At 50.2% G+C, this 27,202-nt stretch overlaps 3 protein-coding genes and 1 long non-coding RNA gene across 6 annotated transcripts in view; 2 read left to right on the forward strand and 2 right to left on the reverse strand.

Annotated features, from left to right (window-relative positions):
* Window positions 1-27,202, forward strand: part of LOC135308490 (maestro heat-like repeat-containing protein family member 7) — a 166,226-nt gene that overhangs the window by 50,996 nt on the left and 88,028 nt on the right. The gene's annotated exons all lie outside the window — the stretch shown is intronic.
* LOC135309327 (maestro heat-like repeat-containing protein family member 7) overlaps window positions 1-27,202 on the forward strand; it is a 122,861-nt gene that overhangs the window by 9,699 nt on the left and 85,960 nt on the right. The gene's annotated exons all lie outside the window — the stretch shown is intronic.
* Window positions 6,312-8,949, reverse strand: LOC135309324 (uncharacterized). Its single transcript, XM_064435474.1, has 8 exons — window positions 8,876-8,949; window positions 8,481-8,595; window positions 8,171-8,308; window positions 7,763-7,939; window positions 7,465-7,620; window positions 7,203-7,304; window positions 6,961-6,989; window positions 6,312-6,324 (listed from the first exon to the last, which is right to left on the reverse strand). The coding sequence occupies exons 1-8, from the start codon at window positions 8,947-8,949 to the stop codon at window positions 6,312-6,314; spliced, it is 804 nt and encodes a 267-aa protein (XP_064291544.1).
* LOC135309434 (uncharacterized) lies at window positions 10,511-11,540 on the reverse strand. The gene is made up of 3 exons (XR_010369708.1): window positions 11,097-11,540; window positions 10,662-10,726; window positions 10,511-10,559 (listed from the first exon to the last, which is right to left on the reverse strand). It is a non-coding gene; the product is annotated as an uncharacterized LOC135309434 (long non-coding RNA).

The raw sequence follows: 27,202 nt of genomic DNA on the forward strand, positions 1-27,202 counted from the left end.
TGTATCTTCTGCGGTATTATTGTCGTTTCAGTCATTTTCCATCCTAGATACTTCTAGGGAGGAACTTTTTGGATTTTTGTTGTAGAAATTTCAAGTCCAGCCTTTTGGATTTCAGCAACAACACAAGCATGGGTTTGCTCCATCTCTTCCTGCGTTGAAGCTGTGATGAGCAAATCATCCATGTAGTGTAGAATCATGGATTCTGGAAATTTCTGTCGAGCAGGAGACAAAGCTTGGGCGATGAAATATTGACAAATTATAGGCGAGTTCTTCATCCCTTGTGGCAGTGATTTCCAGTGATATCGCTGCACGGGTTCTGTTCAATTGATGACAGGAACTGAAAAAGCAAATCTTGGAGCATCATCAGGATGAAGTGGAATGTGGAAAAAACAGTCCTTTAAATCAATGACGACGAGAGGCCAGTGTCTTGGGATCATTGATAAAGAAGGGAGTCCAGGTTGAAGGGGTCCCATGTCTTCGATCACCTCATTTATCTTCTTCAGGTCATGAAGCAACCTCCAGGAGTCTGATGTCTTCTTGTGGATGACGAAGACTGCTGAATTCCAGGGACTGTTTGTTGGGACGATGTGAATCTGATGTAATTGTTCCTTTACCAATTTATTAAGGATATTTAATTTTTTCTCTGTCAAAGGCCATTGATCAATCTATATAGGATGATCAGTTTTCCCGGAAATCTTTAAAGTGGCAGGTTTCGACGTGGTTGTCATCACAGGCCCACTTCCAGTTTCGCTCCCCATTGGGAAAGGACGTCTCTCCCCCAGACCATGAGAGACTTCTGAACAACAAAAGGACGCACCGCTGCAGTCTTTCCTTCAGGACCTGTAATGTTAATCATGGATGCACTTTGCAGACACACAGTAGCACCTCCAATCTCGGTGAGGGAACCTGATGGAGCTACTAAATTCCAGTCATTAGGCCAGAACATGTGAGAAATTACAGTGACATTTGCACCAGTATCTGGCATGCTGTAACACAAATTGTTTTACTACAGTGAGTCAGGCTACAAGTTAATTGAGATCAGTCACGATTCAAACATTACACCTAAAAGACTTTTGGACTTGAGGAACTAGAAGGTACAGACACAATTGAATTTTTTGGAAAGTTGTTTTGCTTGTGGGTATTCATAGGAGACAGAAATGCAATAACAATAGGTGTTTTTGGAGGAATTACCATAGGAATTTTAAGTGTAAGAACTAAAGTCATTAGTTCTTCATTAGAGTTTACTGAGACAACAGTAGGAAGAATTGAGAGTCTAAGAAATTTGTTGACTGCTTAGAATTTTAAAAAGTTGTCTTTGTTAAAAAGGATTAATAACTCTAGTAGGAATGTTCACCCAGCATTAATTATTTAATAGAGGAATTAGCTTTAAGGAGGCTAATTCGTGCCTTGTGTTTGAGGATATTGAGTTGTAACCATTTGAGGATTGGTTGATTGAGGCACAAATGACTATTAACACCATTTGAGTGGGTACCTGGTTGCCAGGGGGCACCACTACTTGTGTCTGAGCACAGTGGTAGTGCGCGCTGTTTTTGAAGTTTAACGACAGAGGTCTGCCATCAATATTAAAATGAGAGTGACAATGCTTAGCAAGATGCCTCCCTTTTCGGCATCAAGGGCAGATAGAAAGTTGTTTTGGTGGAAATGTTCTCGCGGGACAATCCTTTTTAACATGACCTGGTTTACCACAAGCAAAGCAACAAGGATTTTTATCAGAGTCCAATTGCACAGTGTTAACAGAATTTTCTCAAAGTTTTTTCTGTTTTTTTTAAAAGCTTTTCAAATTTGTTTATTCATTTTGTCATATTATCTTCTAATGTTTTTTTTAATACATTGACCTGTAAATTAGCAAGATGTTGTGGTCCACTTATTCTGCTGCATGCTGTTAACATCTGCACAACAGTTGGAGGCTGATCAGGTAAAGTTAAAATAATTTTTCTACATTCATCATTAGCATTTATAAAAGCAAGGTTTTGAACAATATAAGAACGAGCTTGTTCATCTGGACATTTCTTTTCAACTGCTGGAGTTAATCTATCTAAAAAAGAACTATAGGATTCTGGTTTACCTTGTTTAATTAACGTATAAGAATTTACATGTGTGCTAGCTGATTCTACTGAAAATAAGGCTTCCCTAGCAGCATCTTTAATATCAGCTAATACAGACTGAGGCACATCTACTACTTGATTTTCTGCTTTATGGTAAGGTGGATCGCCTGCAGTTATAGCAAACAGATATCACTAAATACCCTTCCTTTAGTAAATTTAAAAACATTCATGTTTCAGTAAACACGTCCTCTAGTGCAATATTTACTTCTCTTCACACAAGTAAAACAAGTAATCATGCCTCTCATCATTTTCTGCAAGCTTTTGCTTCATTGGTTGTGCCCCAAGAAGTAAAAACTGACAATGGCCCTGCATAAATATCTCAAAAATTAACCACATTTCTAAAAGAATGAGGTGTTTGTCACATCTTTGGTATTCTTCACTCTCCCACAAGCCAAGCAATTATTGAAAGGGCACATCAAACACTAAAACGCATTTTAGATCAATAGAGAGGGGGAGCAGAGGTCACACCTCAGATGAGACTGAACAAAGCTTTGTATGTTTTTAATTTCCTAAACAGTTCCTTTGCAGAACCTGATCCACCGATTCTTAGGCATTTTTCAAATAACACTCAGGCAAAACTGAAAGAAAATCCACCTGTTTTAATTAGAAACCCTGAGTCTGGACAAATTGAAGGTCCTTTCCGATTCATAACCTGGGGCAAAGGGTATGCTTCTGTCTCTACAGGTGCAGGAATTAGGTGGGTCCCAGCCAAAAATGTCAAACCATATCGCACCCCAGAACGTGCTGACGAGTCCAGAACCGAGGAAGCAAGTACGCAGACGTGAGCCGAGCAGAGGGATCCCAGGTCACGCCTGACGTTCCTTGTGCATCGGTGGAACCTGCAAACTCTGATTTTGTGTTAATGTTATTTATAAGTGTGTCAATTGTATGTCAAATATTTGTTTTGTAGAGCTGATTTTGGCAAAAGTTTTGGTTTTTGTTTTTGTTGAAAACAAAATTTTAAAAATTTATATAAATATATAAGGAAGTAGAAGCACAGAAAGTGTTAGAAATCTCATGGAAATGATGGATGAAGGTATAGAAATGGAGGAGGGTTTTGAGTTAAGATCCTAGAATCTTTGAGTTAAGGCACAATGACTTATAACTATTGTCAGACGTGATTCATATCTTTTCACTGACTGGGCCTTCACAGCATTAAATTGCTGTGCTGTAACATAGCAATGATTAGTGTCCACAAGAACATGTCTCAGGCAGATAGTAAACAAAAGTGTTATAGGAGAGCAAGTAGTGGACAACACAATTTTGAAGATTTCTTTTTGAGTCAACAGAGAGGAGGAATTGTGGGTATCCATGGGATTAGAGGATTTTAGGAAAGCTGGGAAAAAGAAAGGTCTCACAGACAGTAAGGAGAGTGAAATGCTTAAGCAGCAGAAAAGATATATCGGCAGTAGCAAAGACATGAGAAATAGAACAATTAAGCTGTGTAGTTTAGCTTTCTAAGTTGCAAAAAGTATATTTTAGTAAATATTTAGAAGGTTAAATATGAATGGGGCTCTATGCATTGTCTTTTATAAACGAATCATTGTATGAGAGAAAAATCTACTATTGTTTTAACCAAAGCTACGTGTGATTCATGTGGTTGGATAGAACTACTGTCAATATGATTTTGCTCTATGTAATTGGCTGAAGGTTGGTGTGAAACTGTCATATAATATGTTGCAACATTGATAATCATGGGACCAAACCTGAGATAAATATTAGGGGAAAGAAAGAACACTTGGGGGGTAAAATCTCAGGTTATCTGCCTTCCCACCACCTTGTCCCTTGCCCCAGCAGTGGAGCTTTGCCCTCCCTGTCCCCAGCCAGCCCAGCCTGGGCACCTCAGGGCTGTCCCCAGCCTCCTGCTGAAGCCTGGCCTCGAGGGCTTCTGCCGCAGGCCTGGCAGACGCTGTGGGGAAGCACCAGAGCAGCCGGGTGCCAGGAACAAGGCGGCTGCCTGGGGGCTGCTTGTGGCCTCTGACACCCAATTCCTCAGGGCTTCCCAGTGCTCCAGCCCCTCAGGAGCCTCCTGTTGTTCTGCCAATTGACAGAGGCCATTTAAAGGACACCTCACTGGAAATCATGTTCTTATTTTACTGTGAATATTAAGGAACCACAGTGAAAGAAGATACATTCAATAAAAATGTGCGCTTGGTTTTAGTGAGAAGCAAAAACAAGCAAGGCAGTGCACCTCAGTCAGTACTGTAAGAGAGAAAGGAGAGTGATTTAGAAAGATGCATCACCAATTGCCTGAATTGTTTATCATCCTGCAGATCCACAGTTGCTGGGGGGCCCTGTTTTGCGCCAAGGACCTGGAGAACCATTCCCAGCAACTGGGAAAATCCTACGTGGTCCATCCACCTATAGATGTGGTCTCCAAATTTGCCCCAAAAGTCAGTCCACCTTTTATAGGCCAAAAAGAGCAAGTCCAAGTGACTTGATTATATTTTTAGCCCAGAAACACCTGGAGCTGATGGCACACTTCACAACCAGCAGGGGACACAGCTCAGCCAAAGGCCAGACCTCTGCTGTGATGGCTTCCCTTAAAATACCCTACAAACAAACCTCTAATCAAGTCAGTTGGGAAAGTTTCTTAAAATGATACATTTCTGCCACATAATTACACAGGGCTATGTGACAGTTTCTAAAGCAGCTGGTTTGGAGTCAAACAGCCAGCATTAAGAGTCCTTGTCATCTATTTGTAGCTAAATCACACTTAGGGGGATTTGAAGGAGTTTGGAACGAGTTAGAAACCCGACCTCCGAGTTTTTTGGATGATGCCATTTCTTTTTCTTATCTTTGGCACAGACAGGAAGGGTGAGTTTGGCTCACATCTCCACTGTATGGCTCACAAGCTCACAAGACTTCTAGTTACAAGACCTTTTAAGGATTTATTGGCCAATAAAACACTGCCAACAAGGATAAGTATGTTTTTGACCCAATCCTTTAACATTTCGCTTTAGGGACTCATGCTACATTGTAAGCTTCCTTAGGCAATCATGTTATGGCAAACAAACCTACAGCACTGCATTCTCCATTTCTTGTTTCGTTTTTTAACTACTTTTATTTTTTCTATATCTTAAACTCTAAATCTCTAATCTTTCCTCCAGTTAGCTTCACGTGTCTCTGTTATGAACTCTAAATCCACATTCTCGCTTCTAGCACCTAAATTTGGAAGCCCTTTCCAAAATCTCAGATCAAATCCTCTGTTTAATTCTACGCTTTGCTTACAAGACCAAAGGTCTGAGAAATCCCTGCATTTTGGTTTCCAAGGACAGAGTGCCCAGGATGTGTCTTGTAAGTCCACTCTGTAAAGGCGGCTGCCAGGGGGCTGCTCATGGCCTCTGACACCCAATTGCTCAGGGCTTCCCAGTGCCCCAGCCCCTCAGGCTCTCCCCCAGCGCGGCCAAGCTGCCCGGCAGCAGCGCCGCAGCCCCACAGGAGCTCCAGAGGAGCCCCAGCCAGAGGCACCTGGGAGCCCTCAGCAATGCAGCCAGCAGCACACGGCCAGGAGGACACGGATGGCGCTTCCTGCCTGCCACAGGCCTTGTGGCCATCTCCAGGCACCGCTCCAGCAGGGATCCCTGCAGCGCCGGCCCTGCCCACCCGCTCTGTCGGCAGCACAAAGGCTTCAGCAGAACCACCACAGGCCAAGGGGCTTCTGGCCATTGTCCCTGCAGCACTGCACGCCTGGGCAGCTGGCTGAGTGCAAGCACCATTTTCCCCCTTCAGGGACCCCTGAGCTTGCTCTGCTGCTGAGCACAAACACCTTTTTCACCATTTCTTCTCTCTTGCCCTCCAGATCCTGGGCAGCAAAGAAAAGCTCCTGGGAGTATGTGTATTATAACACATTCTATATTTACAGAAATTCAAAAGTGGAAAAAAAAAACAAAAATCTTAAAAGATAAAGAAAAATTCCCACTGCCTTAGGTTGCCCCCACCAAGAGTGCCTTGCCCATCAGTTCTCCTCAGAGCTCTGGCAATGCAGCCAGCCGAGCCCTGACAGACGAGGCCGACTCTTCCATGCCCTGCGCAGCTGATCTTGCAGCGTCTGGACGATGGAATAGCGCCCACGCTGAATTGCCCGGAGGATATGCAGTGTTTGAAGTGCCACCTCTGACACGGAACTGCTCATGTCCTCCGTCAGGTGTTCAAGGGCTGCATGAGAGAGGAACAGAGCCACGGTCAGATCCCGGATCTGCAGGGAGACGAGAAGAGCCCCCTGCCAGGGCCATCCCAGCCGGCTCTTGCCATGGCCAGGAGGGAGCAGGGACCAAGGGGATCAGCCCAAAGCAGCAGGCCAGGAATGCCCCACATGGCCCTGAAACCTCAGTGCGTTCAGCCCACGGGAGCAGAGCACTCCACAGCTGGGACAGGGATGGCAGCTCCCCATGCCAGCCCCCGCTGTCAGCCTGCTGCCCTCACTCACCACTGCAGATCAGCTGCAGCTCTCCTGGCTGCCCCCTCAGGTGCCGCCCGGCCATCCCTGTGAACACAGAGCCTGTCACGGCGGCAGCGGCACAGCTCCCTGCCAGCGGCGCTGCCAGCGCTGCGGCCACACGCCCTGCTGGCCCGGCAGGGCTCAGCCCGGGCCCTTGCCGCACGCTGCCGCCCAAGGGCACGGCTGCCAGAGGGCGGCAGCAGCGCCCGGGCCAGGCGGGGCTCCACGGCGCCGGGCCCGGATGGCGCTGCCGGGGCAGCGGGCGGGGCTGGGGCCGAGCTGCGGCGGGCCGGGGAGGGAGCCCGGCCTCGGGGCTCACCCATGAACCTGATGGCCGCCTCTCGCAGGGGCTCCTGTGGGCTCTCCAGGTAGCGCAGGGCCCGGGGCAGCTGCTCGGCCGCTCGGCTCGTGTCCTCTGCCAGCTGCAGAGAGCGGCAGCAGGGAAGGCTCGGCGCGGGCTCAGCCCCTGTGGCGGGCGCTCCCTGCGCCCAGCCCCGGCCTCCCCTGCCCGCACAGCCCTGAGGCGCTGCCAGCAGCCGCTGGCGCCGGGCTCCGCAGGGGGCAGAGGGCCGGCTGCTGCCCGGGGAGCCGCGGGGCCGCCCCGCAGCCCCGCCGGTTCTTAAGGCTGTTCTTACCATAACCTCGGCAAATGCCAACAGCTTCTCTGTCTCCACCAGCTCTTTGAGATCCCTCCTCTTCAGGAACCCGGACGCACAATGCAGCGTTTCCCGAGAAGCCTGTAGAGCAGCAGAGACCCAGACATAGCCCCACAGGCCAGGACACAGGACTCACATCCCTGTGCCACAGCCTGGAGGAGGCTGCAGCTCGGGATGTGACCAGGGCAGCCGGCAGCCCAGCCCCCTGCCAGGGGGACAGCAGCAGCCCATGAGTCCTCACCTCTGCCACACGCTGATTCTCATCATGGCAGTGGAAGAAGAGTGCAGGAAGGCTCTGGCACACCACTGACTTCAGGGGCTTTTTTTCCTCATCTGCTACCAAATCCATCACATTGAAGAAGAGGTCAAGGGAGAGCAGCTGCACGTGGCTGTTGACCTGAATGAAAGAAAAAAACCTCAGCACCATCTACTCCAGGCCCAGTACTCCAGTACTTTTGTACTGAAGAGTACAAAAATCCATGGGGCACAAAGTTTCTGGGCAGCACCCAGTCCCCGAGGCTGGGGATACAAAGCCTTACGTGGTCGAAGAGCAGCAGGAGAGCCTCAGCCAGCTTCGGGGCTGTGGTGCTGGATACCAGCATGCCTCTGCGCTTGCGCAAATTAGTGAACACAGAGAGCGTCATGCCGACCAGCTCTCCGTCTGCATCACCCAGCAGCTCCAGAAGGCTTGGAGACAGAGTGCCCATTCTCCTGGCCTGTGTGGAACACAAGGCTGTGCTGGGAAGCCATGGACGGCTGCAGCACCAGCACCGCCCTGGCACTGCAACCCCAGCCTGCTGCTGCAGGGCCCACAGGCCAAAGGCCTGCCCCAAAGCAGTGGGGCAGGTGAGGCGGGAGAGCTGGGAGCAGCTGCCTCAGCTGCCTCAGCCCTGCCAGCCCATGGGGCTGCTTTCCCCAGCGCAGCTTCAGCCGCTGCCCCTTCTCACCATCGAGGGATCCTTGCTGAGCACCACGAGGCCTCTGAGCGCCAGGCGACGCCTCTCCCTGCACTCGTTCCTCAGGTGTCTTGACATGATCTCCAGGATGCTGTCAGCACATTCCCTCAAGTCCAGGCACTGGAGGACCTGAAAGGCACAGGGCAGTGACAGGGCACCCGGCCAGCAGCAGCCCGGAACCGCACAGGGCTGGGCCCAGGCAGCAGCACAGGGCACGGGCACCGTCCCAGGCAGCTGCGGCTACGAGAGGGCAGAGAGCTGGGAGGCAGCTCAGCGAGGCAGCGCTGGCCTTCAGGCTCACCTCCACAAGGAACGCCAGGGCGGGCAGATCCCAGCGTGGCTCCTCCCTGCTGAGCAGCCCAAGCAGGCGGAGAGCAATCCCAGAACACAAGGAGAGGGAGACACGGCGCATCTCTCTGCAAGGGGAAAAAAGACACCAAGAGCCTGAGGTGGGGGGACCAAACCTCACCCAGGACTCACTCACAGAGGTCTGGTCTTTGCCCAGCAAGCCTGGAGAGGATGTGAGCGCTGTGGGAGGTGGCCCCTTCTGGATACCCTCCTCTCCCAGCCTTTTCCAGTCTCCTTGGCCGTCCCTCGGTGACAAGGCCCTCTGGCCCATGACCACAGGGACTGTGTGGGGCACCCGGGCACAGGGCACAAATGCTGGGGGCAGTGTGGAGGAGAAGGGGGTCTCACCTGGCCAACAGACCCACGGCATAGTGCTGGGTGTGAGCACACAGCAGCGTGTCCCAGCCACACTTACGCTCCATAGCGATCACCTCATTGTCACACTCCAGTCAGCAGAGCAGAGCCTTCATGGCCTGCACTGCAAACCTGTGTGCAGAGCAAAGCCCAGGTCACACTGGGAGCACTGGCACTGGCCACAAGGGCATGGAAAGGACAGGAGGACTGGGACCTGCTGGGCTTGCTGGGAAGGCGGTGTTCCTCCTGGCATGCTCTCCAGAAGTTTTCAACTTCCTCTGGTGGCATCTGCAGGGTCGTGATGACAACATGGAAGAGCAGAGCCACAAACAGGCGGGAGGAATAAAGGATTATGGCCTCGTGGCATTTAGGCACAATGACCCAGATCACCAGAGTTGCCTGCAGAAGAAGCAGCCCAAGACAGCGCTCAGTGCCCTGGTGTCCATGGGGCAGGGCCCAAGGGCAGATGCAGGGGGAGCAGTGGGCCTGGTGTTCCCTGAGTCTGCCCCTAGCCCAAGTTTCATCCCAGCGACTGAGGCAGGGAGAGGATGGAGAGCTGCTGGAGAGGCAACCGGGTGGCAAGCAAAGGCCAGTTCCAGAAACTCACAGCCAGGGCAAAAACGTCCTTGTTGTCCCCATCGGAGGTGCATGTGCTGTGCAGAGGCCAATCCTCCATCACAAAGAGCACTGTTGTTAGCACCTTCTCCATTGTGGGTCCTGATGAGCCTATGGCTCTCCACATCATTGCAGCAGCTCTGTGGGATCAGAGCTCTGTGTCAGGGTGTCTCAGTCACAGTATCATGCCCTGTGCAGCTGTGGGGGCACAGGTGACAGAGCCCCGGTGCCCTGAAGGGCAGGGAGGGAGCATTGGCAGCAGGCTGGGCAAAGAGAGGGGCCCGAGGGTCCTGGAGCTCTCTGCCTGTCTGGCAGAGCCCATTGGACAGGCTGTGATGGGCCACGGGCCCTAAAGGCTGGTGAGCCCTGAGCTCTCACGGCACGTGGGCCCCGTACCTGTCACACGTTGGGGCACAGTGCAGGAGGGTCAGCGCCACGTCAGCAGGGTGTTCCTCAGCCAGCCTCACAATGTCACTTTGCAGCCTGGCATCCACAGTGACGTGGGACATGAAACTCTGGTGGATTTTCTTCACCATGGCTGGCACCTGGAGGAGGCATGGGGAGGACTTGGAACGCTGTCTACGGGAGCAACTTCCCCAGGTTCCCCCCAAGAAGTGCCTCCCTCCCCGTTACACTGTGCTGGCCTCAAAGGCTGAGGGGGCCCAGTGACCGAGGCTTGAGGGGACACACGTTCCTGGGAGGCCTCCAGTCCTGGCCCCAGGCTGCTTACCTGCTGCTGATAGGGAACAGCACTCTCCAGGAAAAAATCCACAGTGGAAGCACAAACCACAAGGGGAGTGGGCATGGCACCAGTATTTTTCAAGGCCTCAGTCTCTTCATTGTCAGTGTTTGTTATGACTGCATCCTCAGTCACTGATGTGGGAAGATCCTGTGCCCACGTTTCAGTCCCTGAGGTGTCCAAGTCCTGTGAGAGCCCACCTGAATCTGGGCTGACATCAGGCTCTGCCTGGAGCTGGGTCAGCCCCGAGTCAGGCTCAGCTGGGCCCTCAGCTGCTGTGGTGTTGGTCTCTCTACGGCGAATGCACGGGAATTTTTGGAACATCTGCCAAAGAATAAAGGACAGGGAAGCCAGGGATGCTCCAAGCGTAGTGCTCGGCTGAGCAGGGACAGCAGGCCCAGCCCAGGTGGGCATGGCTGCAGGTACCTGCGCTGTTCTGCGGAAGCGGCCACGGCTGGATTGCTGCTCTTGTGTGCGCTCCACGGCTGCATCTGGCAAAGAGCGAGCACAGCCAGAGCTGAGGGGCTGCGGGAGAGGCCGGAGAACACAGCCCAGCCCTGCGCTCCCCAGGCAGGGACAGCCCCGGGATGCCTCAGGGGGATGGAGCACGGCCACTGCGGGGTGTCTGCCTGGGCCCTCTTCCGTCCTGTCCATGGGCATGTCCCCAGGGGATGGGATGGGATGGGACGGGACGGGACGGGACAGGACGGGACGGGACGGGACGGGACGGGACGGGACGGGACGGGACGGGACGGGATGGGATGGGATGGGATGGGATGGGATGGGATGGGATGGGATGGGATGGGACGAGGCCAGGCTGGCTGCAGCCATCAACCCATTTGGCCCAGCTCTTCCACTCACCATCCTGCAGTGTCTGGATCTGCTCTGGCTCTTCAGGCTGCTCTCCTGAAGCAGCTCCAGGGCCTTTCTTAGTTTTCCCCCGGAAGCATTTGAACAGGCTGAAAAATCTGCCTGCCATTCTACCTTCCAGCCTTGAAGGCACCTTCTAGAGAGATGCCTCAGGATATTGCCAAGTCAGCAATTTCAGTTGTGCCTTGAAGTTTTCTGAGACAGAGAGGTCTCAGGATAGCTGCAGGACAGCAAGTCCTGCACTCTGGTCTTGGGGGCTCCTGCCACAATGACAGGAGATTCCTGGTAAATGACTCAGGTCAGCAAGTCCCACAGTCTGGCCTCGAGGTCAGCTGCAGGAACAACACCTCAGAAAAACTCCGGGTCAGACAGGAACGAGTGCGCTGTGCGGGGGCTCCTCACAGCACCGCTCTGTCCCGTCCTGTCCTGGCTCCAGCTCCGAGTGCTGTGGAGTGTTCTTGTCACCACCAGCTCCTATGTCACCACGTGTCACAAAGGACACATTCCTCCATTCCATGCCACGGTGACCGTGCTGCAGTGTGTCACAAAGGGCCCTTGCACACACTGCCACCTGCCCTGGGGCCGCCCCCAGCCCACCCAAAGTGGCCCCGGTTGGCAGGAATCCCTGGCCCCAAGTGTCTAAGGCAGCCCGACAGGATCTTTAGGAAGGGCTCAGCCCATCAGCAAGCGCTGCCCTGCTCTGCGGGCTCAGGGCAGCAGAAGGAGCCCCCAGGGCTGCTGAGGCAGCCACGCTGGCAAGGGCACGGGGCCTTCCACGGAAGCTGGCACGGCCTCCTTGGGACACGTCCCGGCTGCTGGCCATCCTAAAGCCGCGGCTGTGACAGGCACAGGGAACGTGTGGGCCAGGGCACCAATGCTGCTCTGAGCCCCGGGGCCCGGGCAGCGCTGCCATCAGCAGGTGTGGCAGAGTCCCCGCCCAAGCAGAGCTGCCACCCCCCGAGCCCTGGCAGCGCTGCTGCCCCTCTCCTGCCCCAGAGACCTGTGCCCCAGGGGGCTTCTGTGCCACAGGGAGCCAAAGCCCATGTGCACTGGGGGCTGTGCTCCTCCCTGCAGGGGCTGTTGGCAGCAGCACCTGGAGCTCTGCTGGCAACACTTGGTGTCTGTGAGAAGGCAGAAGCTGTTAGTCATGATTTTTTTCATAGATTGGATTGCAATGTGAAAAACAAGGTTCACTCTCCTCTAAAAAATTTAGAAGGTGTAATAAAGTACAATAGGAGACAGAGACAATAAAGCAAATATTTATGACTGGATGCCTTTTGCCATTCAGCCTAGACTATCCCAGCTAGTTTGAAAACACTCTTTATATTCCATTTCTATTGCATCTGCCTGTTACATATTCACAAACAATTGTGCATGTTGAACTTTTCTCCAAACCCTTTTCCATGTTTCAAGAACTTTTTAGCATGGCTCCTCCTCACGTCTGCCTTTTTAGAGCATGCGTATTCCTTGTTTGTGCTTTTAGTCCATTCTTATCATCACCTCCATTTACGGGCTTTTGTGGATACTGACAGCCTGCTCAGAGAGAGAAGGCCACATAAACTTTCCCAGGAATTGTTCTGGGGAGTTTTGAAAAGGCTGAGAGAAAGAATGAAAACAATCTTGTGGCTGGTGTTTTGAACAGTTGTTTTCTCAGAAGATGTTTACCAAAGGGCATCTTCTTAATTAGCCAGTGGTGGGGGGGTGTTGATTAAATGAGCAGTCAGGTCCAGCTGTATCGGAACAGTGCATAAAAAGGAATGGCTTTCTAATAAACTCGGCATTAACCTGCTGAAGAGAGTTAATGTGTCACTTCACTTCCGTTCCTTACTCAACGGAGACAGGCTTTGGTCCACATTTTCTTCAGACCGTGAGTGCTGATAGTTGGCATATCTGCAGCAGGTGTCCTCATCACATGTTCATGGGATGGTATCCCATCCAAGCAGGCATTTTAACACAAGCATACTACATCAGTTGTTTCTAAGTTTTAGTTAACAACAGAAATGAAAACGAGATCTTTATAGCAAAGTTCTTTTAACACCACACATATAGAATCCATTTCAACATTTGAAAAGGCCAGTATTGTACTATGTATCTATAACAGCAGCAGCAGCACCTGAACACCACCAGCTGCTGAATTTCACAGGACAGTCAGATTATACAGAGGCACTGCCATGTTTCCTTGTGTTCTGGGAAAAACGTCAGCTCAGTCTTTGATGTTCAATGCTCCAGCTGCTGCGTGTCTGGCAGTGGTAGCTCATGTCCAAACACAACTGGGTGCCTGCTAAGCACAGCACTGGGGAGCCACAAACAGGGAAGTTCAGGCATCACAATATATCAAGCTTCTGTGATATCGGCGGAAGAAATGAGGCGCTCAATATGAGTGATCAGCAAATCTCAGAATTTTATTGATAGGCACATACATTTATATTGGTGGTAATGAGGCTAATACATATTGCAAAGGGCGAGCTCATTATTGGTTAGTTACTTATCAGCTAACTACACCTACCTTAGCATTCTTGTGACTACTATATTGCAGCTGTTCTCATCTTTTCTTCATATTTCTACCTAACGATCCTCTTCCCCATCCTGATGTTGCACCAAGGGCACAGTGCCCTTGCCTGGTTTAGACACTGACTGTTGGCTCCTATACCCATCTCCTTCTTGCTGAACTAACGGTATTATATCAGTGTGACCTTTGTCAGCTAGCCAGCTGTTCACAAAATCCTCCACACTTCCCCTCTTTTTCTGTTGCACAAGCGTAGTCTGATTAGATGCAGCAAGTATCATTCTTTGAACCACGTTCTGTAAGCACATGCAAAAACAAGGCAAAACTAACACTACTAACAAAGCTATAATGCCTACTATAATGATGACTCTAACAATAGAGTGCAACCATGATCCCAAGCCTAAAGATTTGAGCCATTCATCAATACCGGAGCCCGATTCTACCTGTAAGTTTCCAGTTAACCTTCGCAACTCAGAGAGCTGGGAGTGGATGGACTGCGAATGATCAGAGAGGTTCATGCAACACATGCCCTCAAATTCTTCACAACCATGGCTATGGCCAGGCTATTACCCTCAGGGCAGAAGCCCAGCAGGGAATGCCCGCCGGCCAGGATAGCTCAGCAGGGGGGGGCTCAGGCAACCTAGGCAAGCTATAGTGATTTGCAGTCAGCTCTTTTGTGATTTCAGCTCTTTCAGCTTGCCCGTGCCGCCGCCCTAGGTGCCGCGCAGCAGACCCAGAGAGAGAGGGAGAAGCGCTGTTTGGGTTCCGCAGGGTTCTTTTATTCGGGTCTCTGCGAAGGGTCCAGTGACAGCTCTTCTCTCCCGAACCGGGCAGAGTTAGGGATTTTTATACCCTACAGGGGTTTTGAAAACTGTCCAATAGTAAGGGTCAGGGGAAGGTGACCTATGGGCTTACAGGGAGATAGCAGGGTCCGAGAGACGGAAGAGAGGGGCTTCTAAAGCCTTAGTCATGCTGACTTTGGCATTTCTTAGCTCTCAGGCTTCTGATCGCCAAGGAGGCCGTGCAGGCCCTGTGCCTGCTACAACTCCACTTTCTGTATTTAGAAAAAAGGCGTTCCCTATGGTTCTTTTAAAACAATGGACAAGGCATGAGATCATGACTAGCACGATGACAATTACAAGAAAAATCCACAACATTCCTTTAACCAAAGATGCAACCCATCCTGTTAATCCCCATTGACCGAAGAGGTCGTTGACCCAGTCTGGGGTCTTTTCTACTTTTAAGTCCTTCACAAGTCCCTTCAGTTTCTGGATGTTGGCGTGGATGGATTCCGAGCGTGAAGAGAGATTGAAGTAGCACATCCCTTCGAAGTCCTCGCAGCCATGTCCATGGGCGAGCAGCAGGAAGTCAATCGCTGCTCGATTTTGGAGGGAGGCACGTCTTGTGGTTTCTTCTTCCTTTAAGAGATTGCTCAGGGCAGCAGAAGTAGCGTTAGCTTGCTTACTGAGCCAGCACCCGAGGTGATTTATTTCACCCAGGGCCTTAGCTGCAGCTACCCATGGTAGGAATATAGAGACTGCTATCTTTTTAGGTTTGTTCCAATCGTATAATTTGGGGTCGCAATTTTCATCAAATGCTGTGTAGGACCTTTTGTGGCGTTTTAATTCGCTCTCTTTTTTCCAATTGTGCAACAAGGTGATATTTGGAGTAAGGGTAGAAAGCTTTCCTAGGGTACAGGGACCTCTCTGGAGTCGTGAGGGGATCCCAGCCCATATTCTGTCACCACAGATGAGAAACATTCCCTTGGGTAGAACTTTGGGATGGAGAGAGGACACAGAGATCACATGAGCAGTGTAATTACACCAATCGTGAGGGTTGTAGGCTTTGTTAATTGGCGATATGTCTTTTCGGTACGTGTTTTTGTTCAGGTCAATTTCAGGCAAATTATTCTTTGGACATCTAAAGTAAAATTTGACACAGAATGTGGCCTTAGAGGACCCCAACAGATCCAATTCTTGAGGTTCCTCAAGAGCATTGGGCAGTATTTTTGTCCACTGGTCCCAAGTTTCTACCTGGTGGGGTCGCTTACCTGTGGTGCAGAGAAGCTCTGAATTATAGGCGGGCCAGTCATCGGCTGCGAAAGGAATTCCTACTAGATATGTGGAAAATGGGTTATCAACGCTCCCCATGGATAAGCACATGTTATCCTGTTTTAATGTCCTTGCTAAGGTTACCCAGACATTATGGCTCGGCTGTGGGCCGATCCAACCGACGGCACACGGCACGGTGAGGAACATCCAGGCAGCAGTGAGGACAGCACCAACGGAGACATTTTTCATCTTTGGGCAGGACTGGGGCTTCTGATAGGGAATATAAGCAAAATTTACTATTTTTATGGTAGGAGGGGAGGGTTAGGGTTCCTTTCTTGTTCCTTTCCTCTCTTCCTTCCACCCCCCCACCTTTATTTTTAGTTCTTTTACTGTTTTTTTGGTTTTTTCTATGGTGCTAAGGGTGGGGGAGTGGGTAAAAGTTAGAGGCTTTTGGTAAGGGTTTATAAAAGGGATAATAGGGTTTTTAGGGTAAAAAGGGTAATAACATCTAATTCAGAGAACAGTTTTGTTTTCAGGCTGTGTCTGTCCTAGGGCTTGATGCCTCAGAATGTTGTTCAGCTTTCTGTTTTGTCTGCTGCTGTGTGATGGGACGGTCGTCTCCTCCACTTGTGGATGTTTGGCGACGTCTTCGTCTCCAGGCCGAGCTGGTCTGGTTTTGAGGAGGTCTTGTGTTTGACTCAGGAGGATTCTTGTCACTGCTTGTGGAAGTGGTATTTGCAGTGCCTAGGTATGGTTTTATGTTTTTCCCTGGGTACCATCTTGGACCAGATGGTAGCAGAACACACGCATATCCTCTTCCCCAGGTAATGAGTTCGAAAGGTCCAGAGACTTTATGTGTTTCTGGGTCCTTCACCAGCACAGGTGGTTTCTCCATGAGCTTTGCTTGGGTGGTATTTGCAAAGTGGCGAAGTATTGGTGGATCAGGCTCTGAGGTTGTACAGTTCAGGAAGTTGATGACATAGAGAGCCTTGCAAAGACTTTCAACTGGAGAAATGATTTCTGTTCCTCTCTGTTGCTGACTGAGGACTCTATTGAGAGTTTGATGTGTCCTTTCCACGATGGATTGTCCTGTGGGGTTTGCAGGTATACCTGTCTTGTGTTGTATTCCCCACTCACTGAAGAACTCTTTTAACTTACGAGAGGTATAGGCAGGTCCATTGTCTGTTTTGATCTCCTTTGGTACTCCCAGGGTAGCAAAGGCGAGGAGAAAATGTTTTATGGTGTGCTGCGCAGTTTCTCCTGTATGTGTTGATGCAAATACTGCTCCTGAGAACGTATTGACTGATACGTGCACGTACTTTGACCTTCCAAAAGGTGCAAAGTGGGTTACATCTGTCTGCCACAGCTGGCAGCTGTTTAAACCTCGGGGATTGACTCCCGTCCCTACAGATGGTATCTGGTAGTTTTGACAGTTCGGGCATGTGGCAACAATAGCTTTTGCCTGAGCTTTTGAAAGCTTGAACATTCTGATAAGGGCAGGCACATTTTGATGAAAAAATGAGTGTGACGACTTTGCCTGGGCAAAGATGTCAGGGACATTAGCAGTCTCTATTGCCATGGCTAAGGTGTCTGCTTTCCTGTTCCCTTCTGTAATGAAACCTGGGAGGTCAGTGTGTGACCTCACATGCATTATATAATAAGGTTGTTTTCTGTGGGAAATTAAGCGTGTTAGTGTAGAAATCAATTGGTATAACTTTGGATTGGCAACCTCTTTGAGAAGAGCATGTTCTGCTCTCATAGCTATGCCAGCAACATAAGCTGAATCTGTGACCAGATTATAAGGTTCGTCTTTGAATTTCTCAAAGGCTCTGACAACAGCTGCTAATTCCGCAATCTGTGGAGATCCCTCCACTATTTTTATGTCAGATTCCCAATTTTGGGTCTTAGGGTCTCTCCATGTCATTACCGACTTGTGGGATGACCCTGAGCCATCCGTAAAGATGGTTAGAGCTTTGAGAGGTGTCCTACTTTGGACTAATTTTGGGGTCAGATGAAATGTTACACCACGATTAAAAAGCTTATGTTTTGGGATATGCACTGAAATTTGGCCTGTATAGCTATCTAAGGCGTACTGGAGACTCTCATTGGTCTGGAGCAAATGTTCCAGGTCCCCAGTGGTCATTGGCAAATATATGCATGTGAACTCACACCCTGCAAGGGAGCGGAGGCGAGTTCTAGCCTTTTTTATTAAATGTGCCATAATTTCTTGGAAGGTGGTAATTGTCTTTGTGGGTTGGTTATTTGTAAAGATCCACTCCAGGATTAGTAGAGGGTCTCGAAGTTGAGTGTCCCATTGGAAAATCAGTCCATAGAACCTAGGTGCTTTTCCCAGAATGACAAACTGGAAAGGCAGGCTGGGCTCGAAGTGATGGGCTTTGCGTGAAGACAGGGCTTCCTGGACCTTGGTGATGGCATCTTGGGCCTCTGGTGTTAGAGTGCATGGAGAGTCCAGATTCTCCTTGCCCCGAAGAAGGTTGAACAGTGGAGCGAGGTCCTCTGTTGTAATTCCTAGCAGTGGACGTACCCAGTTGATGGATCTGCACAGACTGTGTAAGTCTCTCAGGGTTTTTGGGTCGTCTCGGATGGTGAGCTGCTGGGGTACGATGGTCCTTTCCCGGATCTGGAGTCCAAGGTAAGTCCATGGATTGGTGTACTGTATTTTGTCCTCACGGATCTCGAATCCTGCCTTTTCTATGGTTTCAATAGTCCTTTTAACCGCTTTGTCCAAGTACTTTTTTTCTGGTGCACAGACCAGGATATCGTCCATATAGTGATGGATGATCACATCTGGGAATAGGTTCCGAACAGGAGACAGGATGTGAGCAGCATACCACTGGCATATACTGGGACTGGATTTAAGTCCTTGAGGAAGATAACACCAATGATATCTTTTGAGTGGAGCCTCTCTGTTAAGAGAGGGGACGGAGAAGGCAAACCGTGGAGCGTCCTGGGGATGCAGCGGGATGCTGAAGAAACAGTCTTTAATATCAATGATAGCAAGTGTCCAGTCTCTAGGCAGTATCGATGGTGAGGGCAGGCCAGGCTGGAGGGGACCCATGTCCTCGATGACCTCGTTGATTTTGCGAAGATCGTGGAGGAGCCTCCACCTGTCTGTTCTAGGCTTTTGCAGTACGAAGACTGGAGGATTCCAAGGGCTGGTGGTCTCTACGATGTGGCCTTTGGTGAGCTGTTCATCCACAAGGGCATGTAGTGCACGCAGTTTGACTTTAGAGAGGGGCCACAGCTCGATCCAGGTCAGGTTATGGCATTTCCAGGTGAGACGAGGAGTGTCTGGCAGTGCGCGCTCCTCAGTGGCCCCAATTAGAAATCCGGACTGGGAATACGTAGGGAGGCTCCCCACTGACATAAAATGTCCCGTCCATACAAGGTGATGGGGGCCCTTACCACGAATGGGTGGATGGTTGCCAACTTGCCTTCAGGCCCTTCAACGAGGATGTTGTTCTTGCTCCGCATGGAAACTGTAGCTCCACCGATCCCTGTAATCATGCCTGCCACAGGTTGTAGATTCCACTGTGCTGGCCATTCTGAGCAAGCGATGATGGTCACGTCTGCACCTGGTAGGTGGACCTTCTCTCCTCTGCAGGTAAGACTGCACTCGATGACAGGCTTACTCGGTCCCACAACTTGTGCCCACATTGCTGTGGGGTTGAGAGGAAGCTGTTCCCTGTGATTCTTAGGGAGTAGAAAGGCCTGTGCGAATGGGGTACCCTTTGGAAGAAAATAAGGTAAGTCTGTGCAGTACACCTGGACAAAGATTTCTTGTCCCGGGTGCACTGTTTGTACTTCTGGAACAAGAAATATTTCCTTTGGGCTATGGAGAGAATCACCTATAATTAGGATGTTAGAAGGACCACCTTTTGGCCCACGTTTGCCTGTGGGAACACGATAAACATTGTCATTTTTAAAGTTAATGGACAGTGCAGTTACCAGTTGCCGGCGGGTTCCCCTCGGTATCGCTCCGTGTGTTGGATCCTCCTCATGTGGTCTGGAATCTCCTGGGATGGTGCGTGACTGGGTCTGGATGGCCTTTGATTTGGTGTCTTTGCGTGGGGCCCCACCACGCTCCGATGGAAGTTTCCCGGACGTGGCTGATAGTTCTGCTGATTTTGGGGCCTTTGGTGGAAATTGCAAGGGTACCTGGGAGGTGACCTCTCTGGACTGTCCTTTATAAAATGTCCAAAATCTCCACAGTAGTAGCAGCGGACCTGGTCTTTAGAAGCTATTACTGCATATGCACTAGAAACTTCTTCTGCAACACCCTTAGTAACTGCTTGGGCCACTGTATCTTCAGTGGACAGGTGGCGTGTGCAGCTTTCCAGCATTTGCTCTATGGTAGGTTCTGTGTCTAAGGGTAAGGCTCTCAGAATTGCTTTACATTTTTCATTTGAATTACTCATGGCAAGTTTACACAACAGTTCTTTTCTTGCCTCTGTGCTCTCTATCTGTTTTTCCAGAGCATCCTTAATTCTATCCACAAATTTGATAAAGCTTTCATCTACTCCTTGTTTAACAGTAGAAAAGTATTGGGTAGGGGTAGCGTCATCTAGGGTAAGGAGTAAGGAGGTTTTTGCTGCTATAGCCATGTCTTGTAGTGTTGCCTTAGGTAAAGTATCAGCTTGGTCAGAGGGTTTCTGCAAATCCCCTTCACCAGCCAGCTGTTCGAGTGTAAAGTTTGACTTATCAGCATCTGCAGCATAGTTATCTGATAATGTTTTTAATTGCTTTTTCCAATGCCTTTCCCAAAGCATGTACTCGGCGGGAGAAAGGAGGCACTGGGAAATATTTTTAATATCGTGGGGTACCAAAACATGTGCTGAGAACGTAGCTTCTAGGAAATTTCTAAAAATATGTGAACTTCTACCATGTTCTTTGGCTGTATTTCTTAACTGCACAAGTTCTTTATTTGTAATAGGTTCCCATGTCTTTCTAGTAGTAGCACCTCCTCTTTTGCCCTTCTTATAATCTACTGGAAAGGCAGTAATTCTCTGACCTAATTGCCAATCCCCTGCCTGCGTCGCTTCCATTTTTATTTTTGCCCACGGATCAATATACTCTATTTCCAAATCAGAATCGCTGTCACTGCTGTCATCAGATGACGAGAAGTGAGAGCTATCAGGCCTTGCCTTCTGTTTCTTACGGCAGGCTGGAGCAACACTTGGCAGAGGTGCGTGTGGCTGGACAGGGTATAAGGCAGCACATGGCAGAACGTGGCTACAGGGCGGCAACAGGGCTGGAGTGGCGGTACAATGCGTGGCACAACAGGCACAGGACTGGGGGGGCGTGGGGAGGGAGGGCAGAACTGAAGGAAGTCTGGGGGGTCCTGACCGGGGGTCCCTGAGGGTGGGTGTGTGGTTGCAGAGAGTGGGCATGGGGGCAGGGGAGGTGCGGGATGGAGGAGGTGGCGGGACTGGAGGAGGGTGCCGCGGATACAGGGAGGCTTGGGTCTGGGGCGGATACGCGGGCAAGAACGATTCTGGCAGCAGGCAAAGGCACAGTGGTGGGGGGGGGCGGGATACGCAGGCGGGCTGATCCCCTGCCGCAGCAGGGATGGTGCCGGGGGCAGGGAAAGACGTGAGGGTGGAGTGGGAAGCGAGGGCGGGAGGGGCGGGAGAGGGAGTGGGGGGGGCCACGGCAGGGACAGGAGGGTCGGCAAAGGGAGTGGGAGGGGGCCCGGCGGGGCCGGGGGGAGCAGCGGGAGGGGTGGGGTTTGGGTCAGTCCCGGCGGGAACTGGCGCAGATGCTCTCGGAGATAACACAGAGCAAGGAGGCGCGCAGGGTGTGGCTCCCGAGGGGCAGGCGGGGGGATAGAGGGGGTGGGCAGGGGCCGTGGGCGCAGCGGGGTCGGGGGATGCGGCGCAGACGGCAGGACGCTAGGACCCAGAGGAGTACTGGAATCCAGGGTGGAGGGAGTGTTTTCTGCTCGATTAGCATTTGAAAGAAAGACATCTGTTGAGTCAGATAAGAGCTTCCCGTTTTGTTCAACAGAAGTTAGCCCTGAAGTTACTATCTTTTTGTTAGTTTTTTCTACAGCTTTAATGATAGCGTGAAATATAGGTAAAAACTGGGTTACAGAAAAGTCTTGGTTAGTTTGAAACTTATATATCGTGGTCCCAATTGTGTCCCAAAAGGAGTCCAAGGTAATAGTCTGTGTATTAGTATCTGGGAAGTGGCAGAGAATCCACTTTATAAATTTTTTCAGGTTAGTTTTTGAAAGGTTACCTTTAGAAAAAGAAAAGTTGTTAGAAGATAGGATTTCTAGGATTAGTAAATATAAATCTCTCTTGTTCTGGGATCGCTTAAATGTACTAAGCTTTGATGTTCCCGTGTTCCCGTTCCCCACCAGCAGAAAAAGGAGAAAAAAAAAGAAAAAAAACCCAAAAAAAAGGACCCAAGGAAAAAAGTATTTTGCGCGCAAGAAAGGCTGTTTTAAACTTACACCTCTTCAGCCAGTTGTGGGTCAAAGTTCTGCTGGGGGTCGTCTGCTTGTCAGCCTCCACGGACACTCACATGCCCAGGTGTCGGTGTGAGGGTCGGCTAGCCTCCTTTTCAGAAGAGTCCTTCTAAAACGAAGAGCTTCTTCTTCCAGGATTTCTAGCACGGAGGCAGTGACAATTTCAAGAAGAAATGCTGCTCCTCTGAGATGCCAGGTCCGGCATTCAGTTCCGCGGCCAGAATATCACGGCGGTTCAGATGTCGGTCCAGGGGCCCCTCGCTGTTCGGGCGTCAGCTATGGCCGGGCCATTACCCTCAGGGCAGAAGCCCAGCAGGGAATGCCGGCCGGCCAGGATAGCTCAGCGCGGGGCGGGCTCAGGCAACCTAGGCAAGCTATAGTGATTTGCAGCCAGCTCTTTTGTGATTTCAGCTCTTTCAGCTTGCCTGTGCCGCCGCCCTAGGTGCCGCCGCAGCAGACGCAGAGAGGGAGAAGTGCTGTATGGGTTCCGCAGGGTTCTTTTATTCGGGTCTCCGCGAAGGGTCCAGTGACAGCTCTTCTCTCGAACCGGGCAGAATTAGGGGTTTTTATACCTTACAGGGGTTTTGAAAACTGTCCAATAGTAAGGGTCAGGGGAAAGTGACCTATGGGTTTACAGGGAGATAAACAGGGTCCGAGAGACGGAAGAGAGGGGCTTCTAAAGCCTTAGTCATGCTGACTTGGTATTTCGTCGCTCTCAGGCCTCTGATCGCCAAGGAGGCCATGCAGGCCCTGTGCCTGCTACAGTCCTCCAGTGGAACCAAAGCCTCGTTCTCCCCTCAACATTAATTGACGAGGGGGCAATGTTTTAGCAATCTGCTCCACTGGAACCAATTGGGCTATCCTCTGCCCTTTCTCAATTCGTATCGGTGGAAAAGGAATATGTACCGTGACACAAATTTCCCCCGTATAATCAGCATCTATTACTCCAGTTAAAACAAATAATCCCGTCATGGTGGCCGATGATTGTCCCAGAAGCAAAGCTCCCATAGCTTGTCCATCAATGATGATTGGTCCCTTTATTCCAGTCGGTACCTTTCCCGGTTGGGTGGTCATCAGTGTTACCGCTACTGAGGCTGCCACATCCAGCCCGAGGCTCCCGGCAATGGCTGGCTGGAGTGCAGCTGGGCTGAGGTGTTGACAGTGGCTACTTGTGTCTGGGCGCGGTGGCTGTTGAACGCACTCGTCTTTATGTTTCCCGAGCGGTGTCGGCAAGCTCTGGTGCTGTGGGTATCCGAGCGACAACTCTGGCACCAGACGCTAGCTGTCTGACAGGCCCGTCGTGTATGTCCCATGCCTCCGCACCGGTAACATTTAAATCGGCCAAGAGATGGAGCCCGTGGCTTATTTGTTGCCGCCGCTTGTAGGGGTGCAAGAGCAGCTAATACCTGACTCTGAAGCTGCCGCTTGTTTTTGTAATCCTACTCCTAACTCCTTAATAGCTTCTACTAACATCGCTTGATTCCCTATGGGCATATTTGCCAATTGTTGTAACGCTTCTTCTATAGACCAATTAGCTCCTAGGGTATTTAATACGTTCCTCGTAGCCTGGTTACTATTCTGGAGTGCACATTGTTTCAGTAAAGCACCTGTCATAAAGTCAGGGATTCCCGCCCATTCGATAGCAGCGGCTGCCTTATCTATAAAAGATCCAAATGATTCATCTCTTCCTTGCTTTATTCCCGTATAAGAGGGGACCCCGCCTGGCTCTTTTATCCTGTCTATGGCCAGCTGTACTAAGCGCATAGCCTCCCGACATTTTTCAGCACCAATTAACGCTTGCGCTTCTGTACGAAGAAAAGGTCCTGAACCCATTAGCTCATCCAGGGTTATTCCGTGTAACGGGTCGCCTTGCTGCCGTTGTGTCGTTACACATTCCTGGCAAAGTGCGTGCCAGTGTGCATTAAACAAGAGCTGCTGATGCTGAGTGAAGAAAAGCTTCGCTACTCCTTTGCAATCAGCTGCCAGTAATACCTGACTCCCCCAGATATAATCAAGCATCTGCTTTGTGGGCTCACCGGTCACCCCAAACTGACTAACTGTGGACCCTAATTGTGACAGCAGCTTCCAGTCCAAGGCTGTAATTGTGGCTTCATACCCACCCACCGCAAAAGGCAAAAATACCGCCGGACAAGCAACCTCCATTGCTGCAGCTATAGCTCCACTATCCCCCGAATCCATGATCTCTTTTGCTACCGCCACCCATGCTTTCCTTCGTTCCCTTGCAATGGCCCCCGCTAGGTCACTTTTTGCCCCAGGGATCGGCTCATTACAAGGAGGAGGAGACGGAGGGTCTGGCCATGGCACAGGCGGTGCGGACGGTGCTGTTACAGTACCCGCGGGGGGTGAGCTGCTGCTTGAAGAAGGAGCCGCTGTTGGTGGCAAAATGACTGTAGATGTGGTAGGGGGTAACGGACAGTCGGAGCAGTCCCCATGACTCTTATTCTTATCATATGCTACGCTAGCTTGCTGCGCAGCTTTCTTTTCTACCTGATGTTGTAATAACTCATTGTGCACGACTCACCATAGCTTTCCTAACTTCCTTGCAGTTTTATCCTCATCTATAGCTGCCTCCCACAGCTTGTCGCCGAACTTACGCCATTCTGTTAATTCGGGTACTGTATGGGGATTTTGAAAATACCCTTGTGCATGCCTGTAAGTTAACAACTGTGGGAGCTCATTCTGCAAGTCTATGTCCTTAACCTGACGCTTTTTTAAAAAGCAATTAAATAAATCATATGCTGCTTGCCTTTCCATTTCCTTTTTTGAGAACGTCAATGCTCTTGCAGCCCTTCAAGGTCTCGGCAGCACGTATCGGCCGGGCTTTTCTATAAGGTCACCCAGGGCGCGGCACCTTTCGCTTTCGCAGGGGTGATTATTCGCCATCCTTGCTGCTATAGGACTCAAACTCGTTCACTGACCCACCATGGTTGCCACTACTGGTATCACATCTGGGGTCACCATGGTTGAGATCAGCAGAAGAAATGCGGCACTGAATATGAGTGATCATCAAATCTCAGAACTTTATTGATAGGCACACACATTTATATTGGCGTTAATGAGGCTAATATTGCAAAAGGCGAGCTCATTATTGGTTAGTTACTCATCAGCTAACGACGCCTACCTTAGCATTCTTGTGACTACTATGTTGCAGCTGTTCTCATCTTTTCTTCATATTTCTAACTAACGACCCTCTTCCCCATCCTGATGTTGTACCAAGGGCACAGTGCCCTTGCCTGATTTAGACACTGACTGCTGGCTTCTATACCTATCTCATTCTTCCTTAACTAACGGTATTATGTCAGTGTGACCTTTGTCAGCTAGCCAGCTGTTCACAAAATCCTCCACAATGCTGAGACCTCCTCTCTCTCTCTCTCCTCCTCCTTCTCTCCAAGCTGAACAAGCCAGTTGACCTCAGCTGTTCCTCATACCGCTTCCCCTCCTGTCCCCTCATCATCTTCATTCCCCTCTTTGGATGCTCCCTGCTGCCTTTATATCCTTATGATACATTCAGAGAGGTTGCTGCTCTTTTCTCCCTGCATCTCATGACCCAGCTGTACTGTATGCTGTGCATGACACCATCCTGGGGGATCCAGCACTAACAGTAGCAGTGCTATTTGTTTACATGGGGAAATATTTCCTGCTGAAAAGGAGCCAGGCTTTCACTCATTCACATGGCAGTTAGCTTGCATCATACATTCTTGAGATAAGGTTCCTTGCTGGAAATTATTTTTCCCTTAATCATTTCTCTGCCTTGGATGTGAAAACTGTGCTTTTTGTTCATTCCTTCCTATATAAAACCTTTGGGATCCTTTGAACCCTTCAGAGCAATCCCAAGGGCCTTGCCTTGGAAGAATATACCAGAGTCTCCACCTAGGCTGAAAGAGAAAACTTCCCCATGGAGCCTTGCAACACAATGATCCACTCCATTTCCTTTCCCTACATGTCCCAAAGTCTCCTGGTTTTCCTTTCCCTGTTTCCTCACTGATTGTGGTACCCCTGGTGGCCAGCCCCGTCTTCCCTGTAGGCCAGTGCCCTTTGCCCTGCCCTTGGTGCTGCCCCTGTGTCCCACTGACCCCTACTTAACCTTGTGCAGACCCCATGGCCAGGCCTTTGTCCCTGATCCCTTTGGCATGGTGGATGCAATAAACCTTCACTGGAATACATCAAACAAAGACCCCTCCTGTCTTTCCTCTGCTGAGCTATGTGAGTTGTGCGTGTGTGCATGGACTATGAATGGCTGTTCTTGTGGCCCTGCTCCAAGCGGCTTCTGAAGGAGATGCTTCGAAGGAGGTGGCAGCACTTTTACAATCCTGCCACATGGAAACAAGAACCTGCTGTGTGATTGCCCAAAGCTCTAGAGATCTGTTGTTGTGTGAATGGAACTGTGAAAGCTGTTATGAATAGAAAATTGTATTTTTTTTAAGTTTCAGAGTTAAAAAAACCAAGTCAGACCGGGTCAGACTCCTTTGGTTTCGCTGCCGAAGAAAAGCCCCTAATCACCCGTTAATGGCGGGTGATTAACTGATTGTTTCCCTGATGCTGGCCACTTGCCAGGACAGACCCCTCCGAGGTAAAGAAAATAGGAGTGACATCGGAGCCAGTATGCAAATAAGAAATGCAGTGCACCTTGGGTTTTTACAGTTTTACAGTTTTTACAAGAAAAACCCCTAAAATCAGGAGCCAACAAGTGACTTAAGTGACGTCTAAGGATGGGAGCATATTCCCGTACCTGCTTGGACCTTTTTATTTCTCACCCTAACCTGAAAAGAAACTGATTAAAGAGACCCCCCAGGTTTTTAAACAAACAAACCAAGGACTCAACGACTCCCGTGAGGACAGAGTCCCCAGTTCTGTCTGCAGACCAGCGGACAAAGCTGCATCATCCTCCTCCTTTGTGCCACGCCTGGGAGCAACGACGGCGAGGGCGCAACCCGTGGATTTCTCCATACCTGATCTGATACTTCTTAATAAAGGCATTAAAAAGGAGGAAGATCTCCTGCCCATTTATTTCAAAAGCATGTTCTGT

This window comes from Passer domesticus, chromosome 10, assembly GCF_036417665.1.
Source record: "Passer domesticus isolate bPasDom1 chromosome 10, bPasDom1.hap1, whole genome shotgun sequence".
Taxonomy (NCBI): domain Eukaryota; kingdom Metazoa; phylum Chordata; class Aves; order Passeriformes; family Passeridae; genus Passer; species Passer domesticus.

Excerpts from the sequence above, each read along its gene's own strand:
- LOC135309324 (XM_064435474.1), bottom strand. The coding sequence starts at position 8,949 with ATGGAGCGTAAGTGTGGCTGGGACACGCTGCTGTGTGCTCACACCCAG. Across the intron at positions 8,309-8,480 it reads CCCTGGCGTTCCTTGTGGAG|GTCCTCCAGTGCCTGGACTT; the intron begins GTGAGCCTGAAG and ends TGTGCCTTTCAG. Across the intron at positions 6,990-7,202 it reads TGGCATTTGCCGAGGTTATG|CTGGCAGAGGACACGAGCCG; the intron begins GTAAGAACAGCC and ends CGCTCTCTGCAG.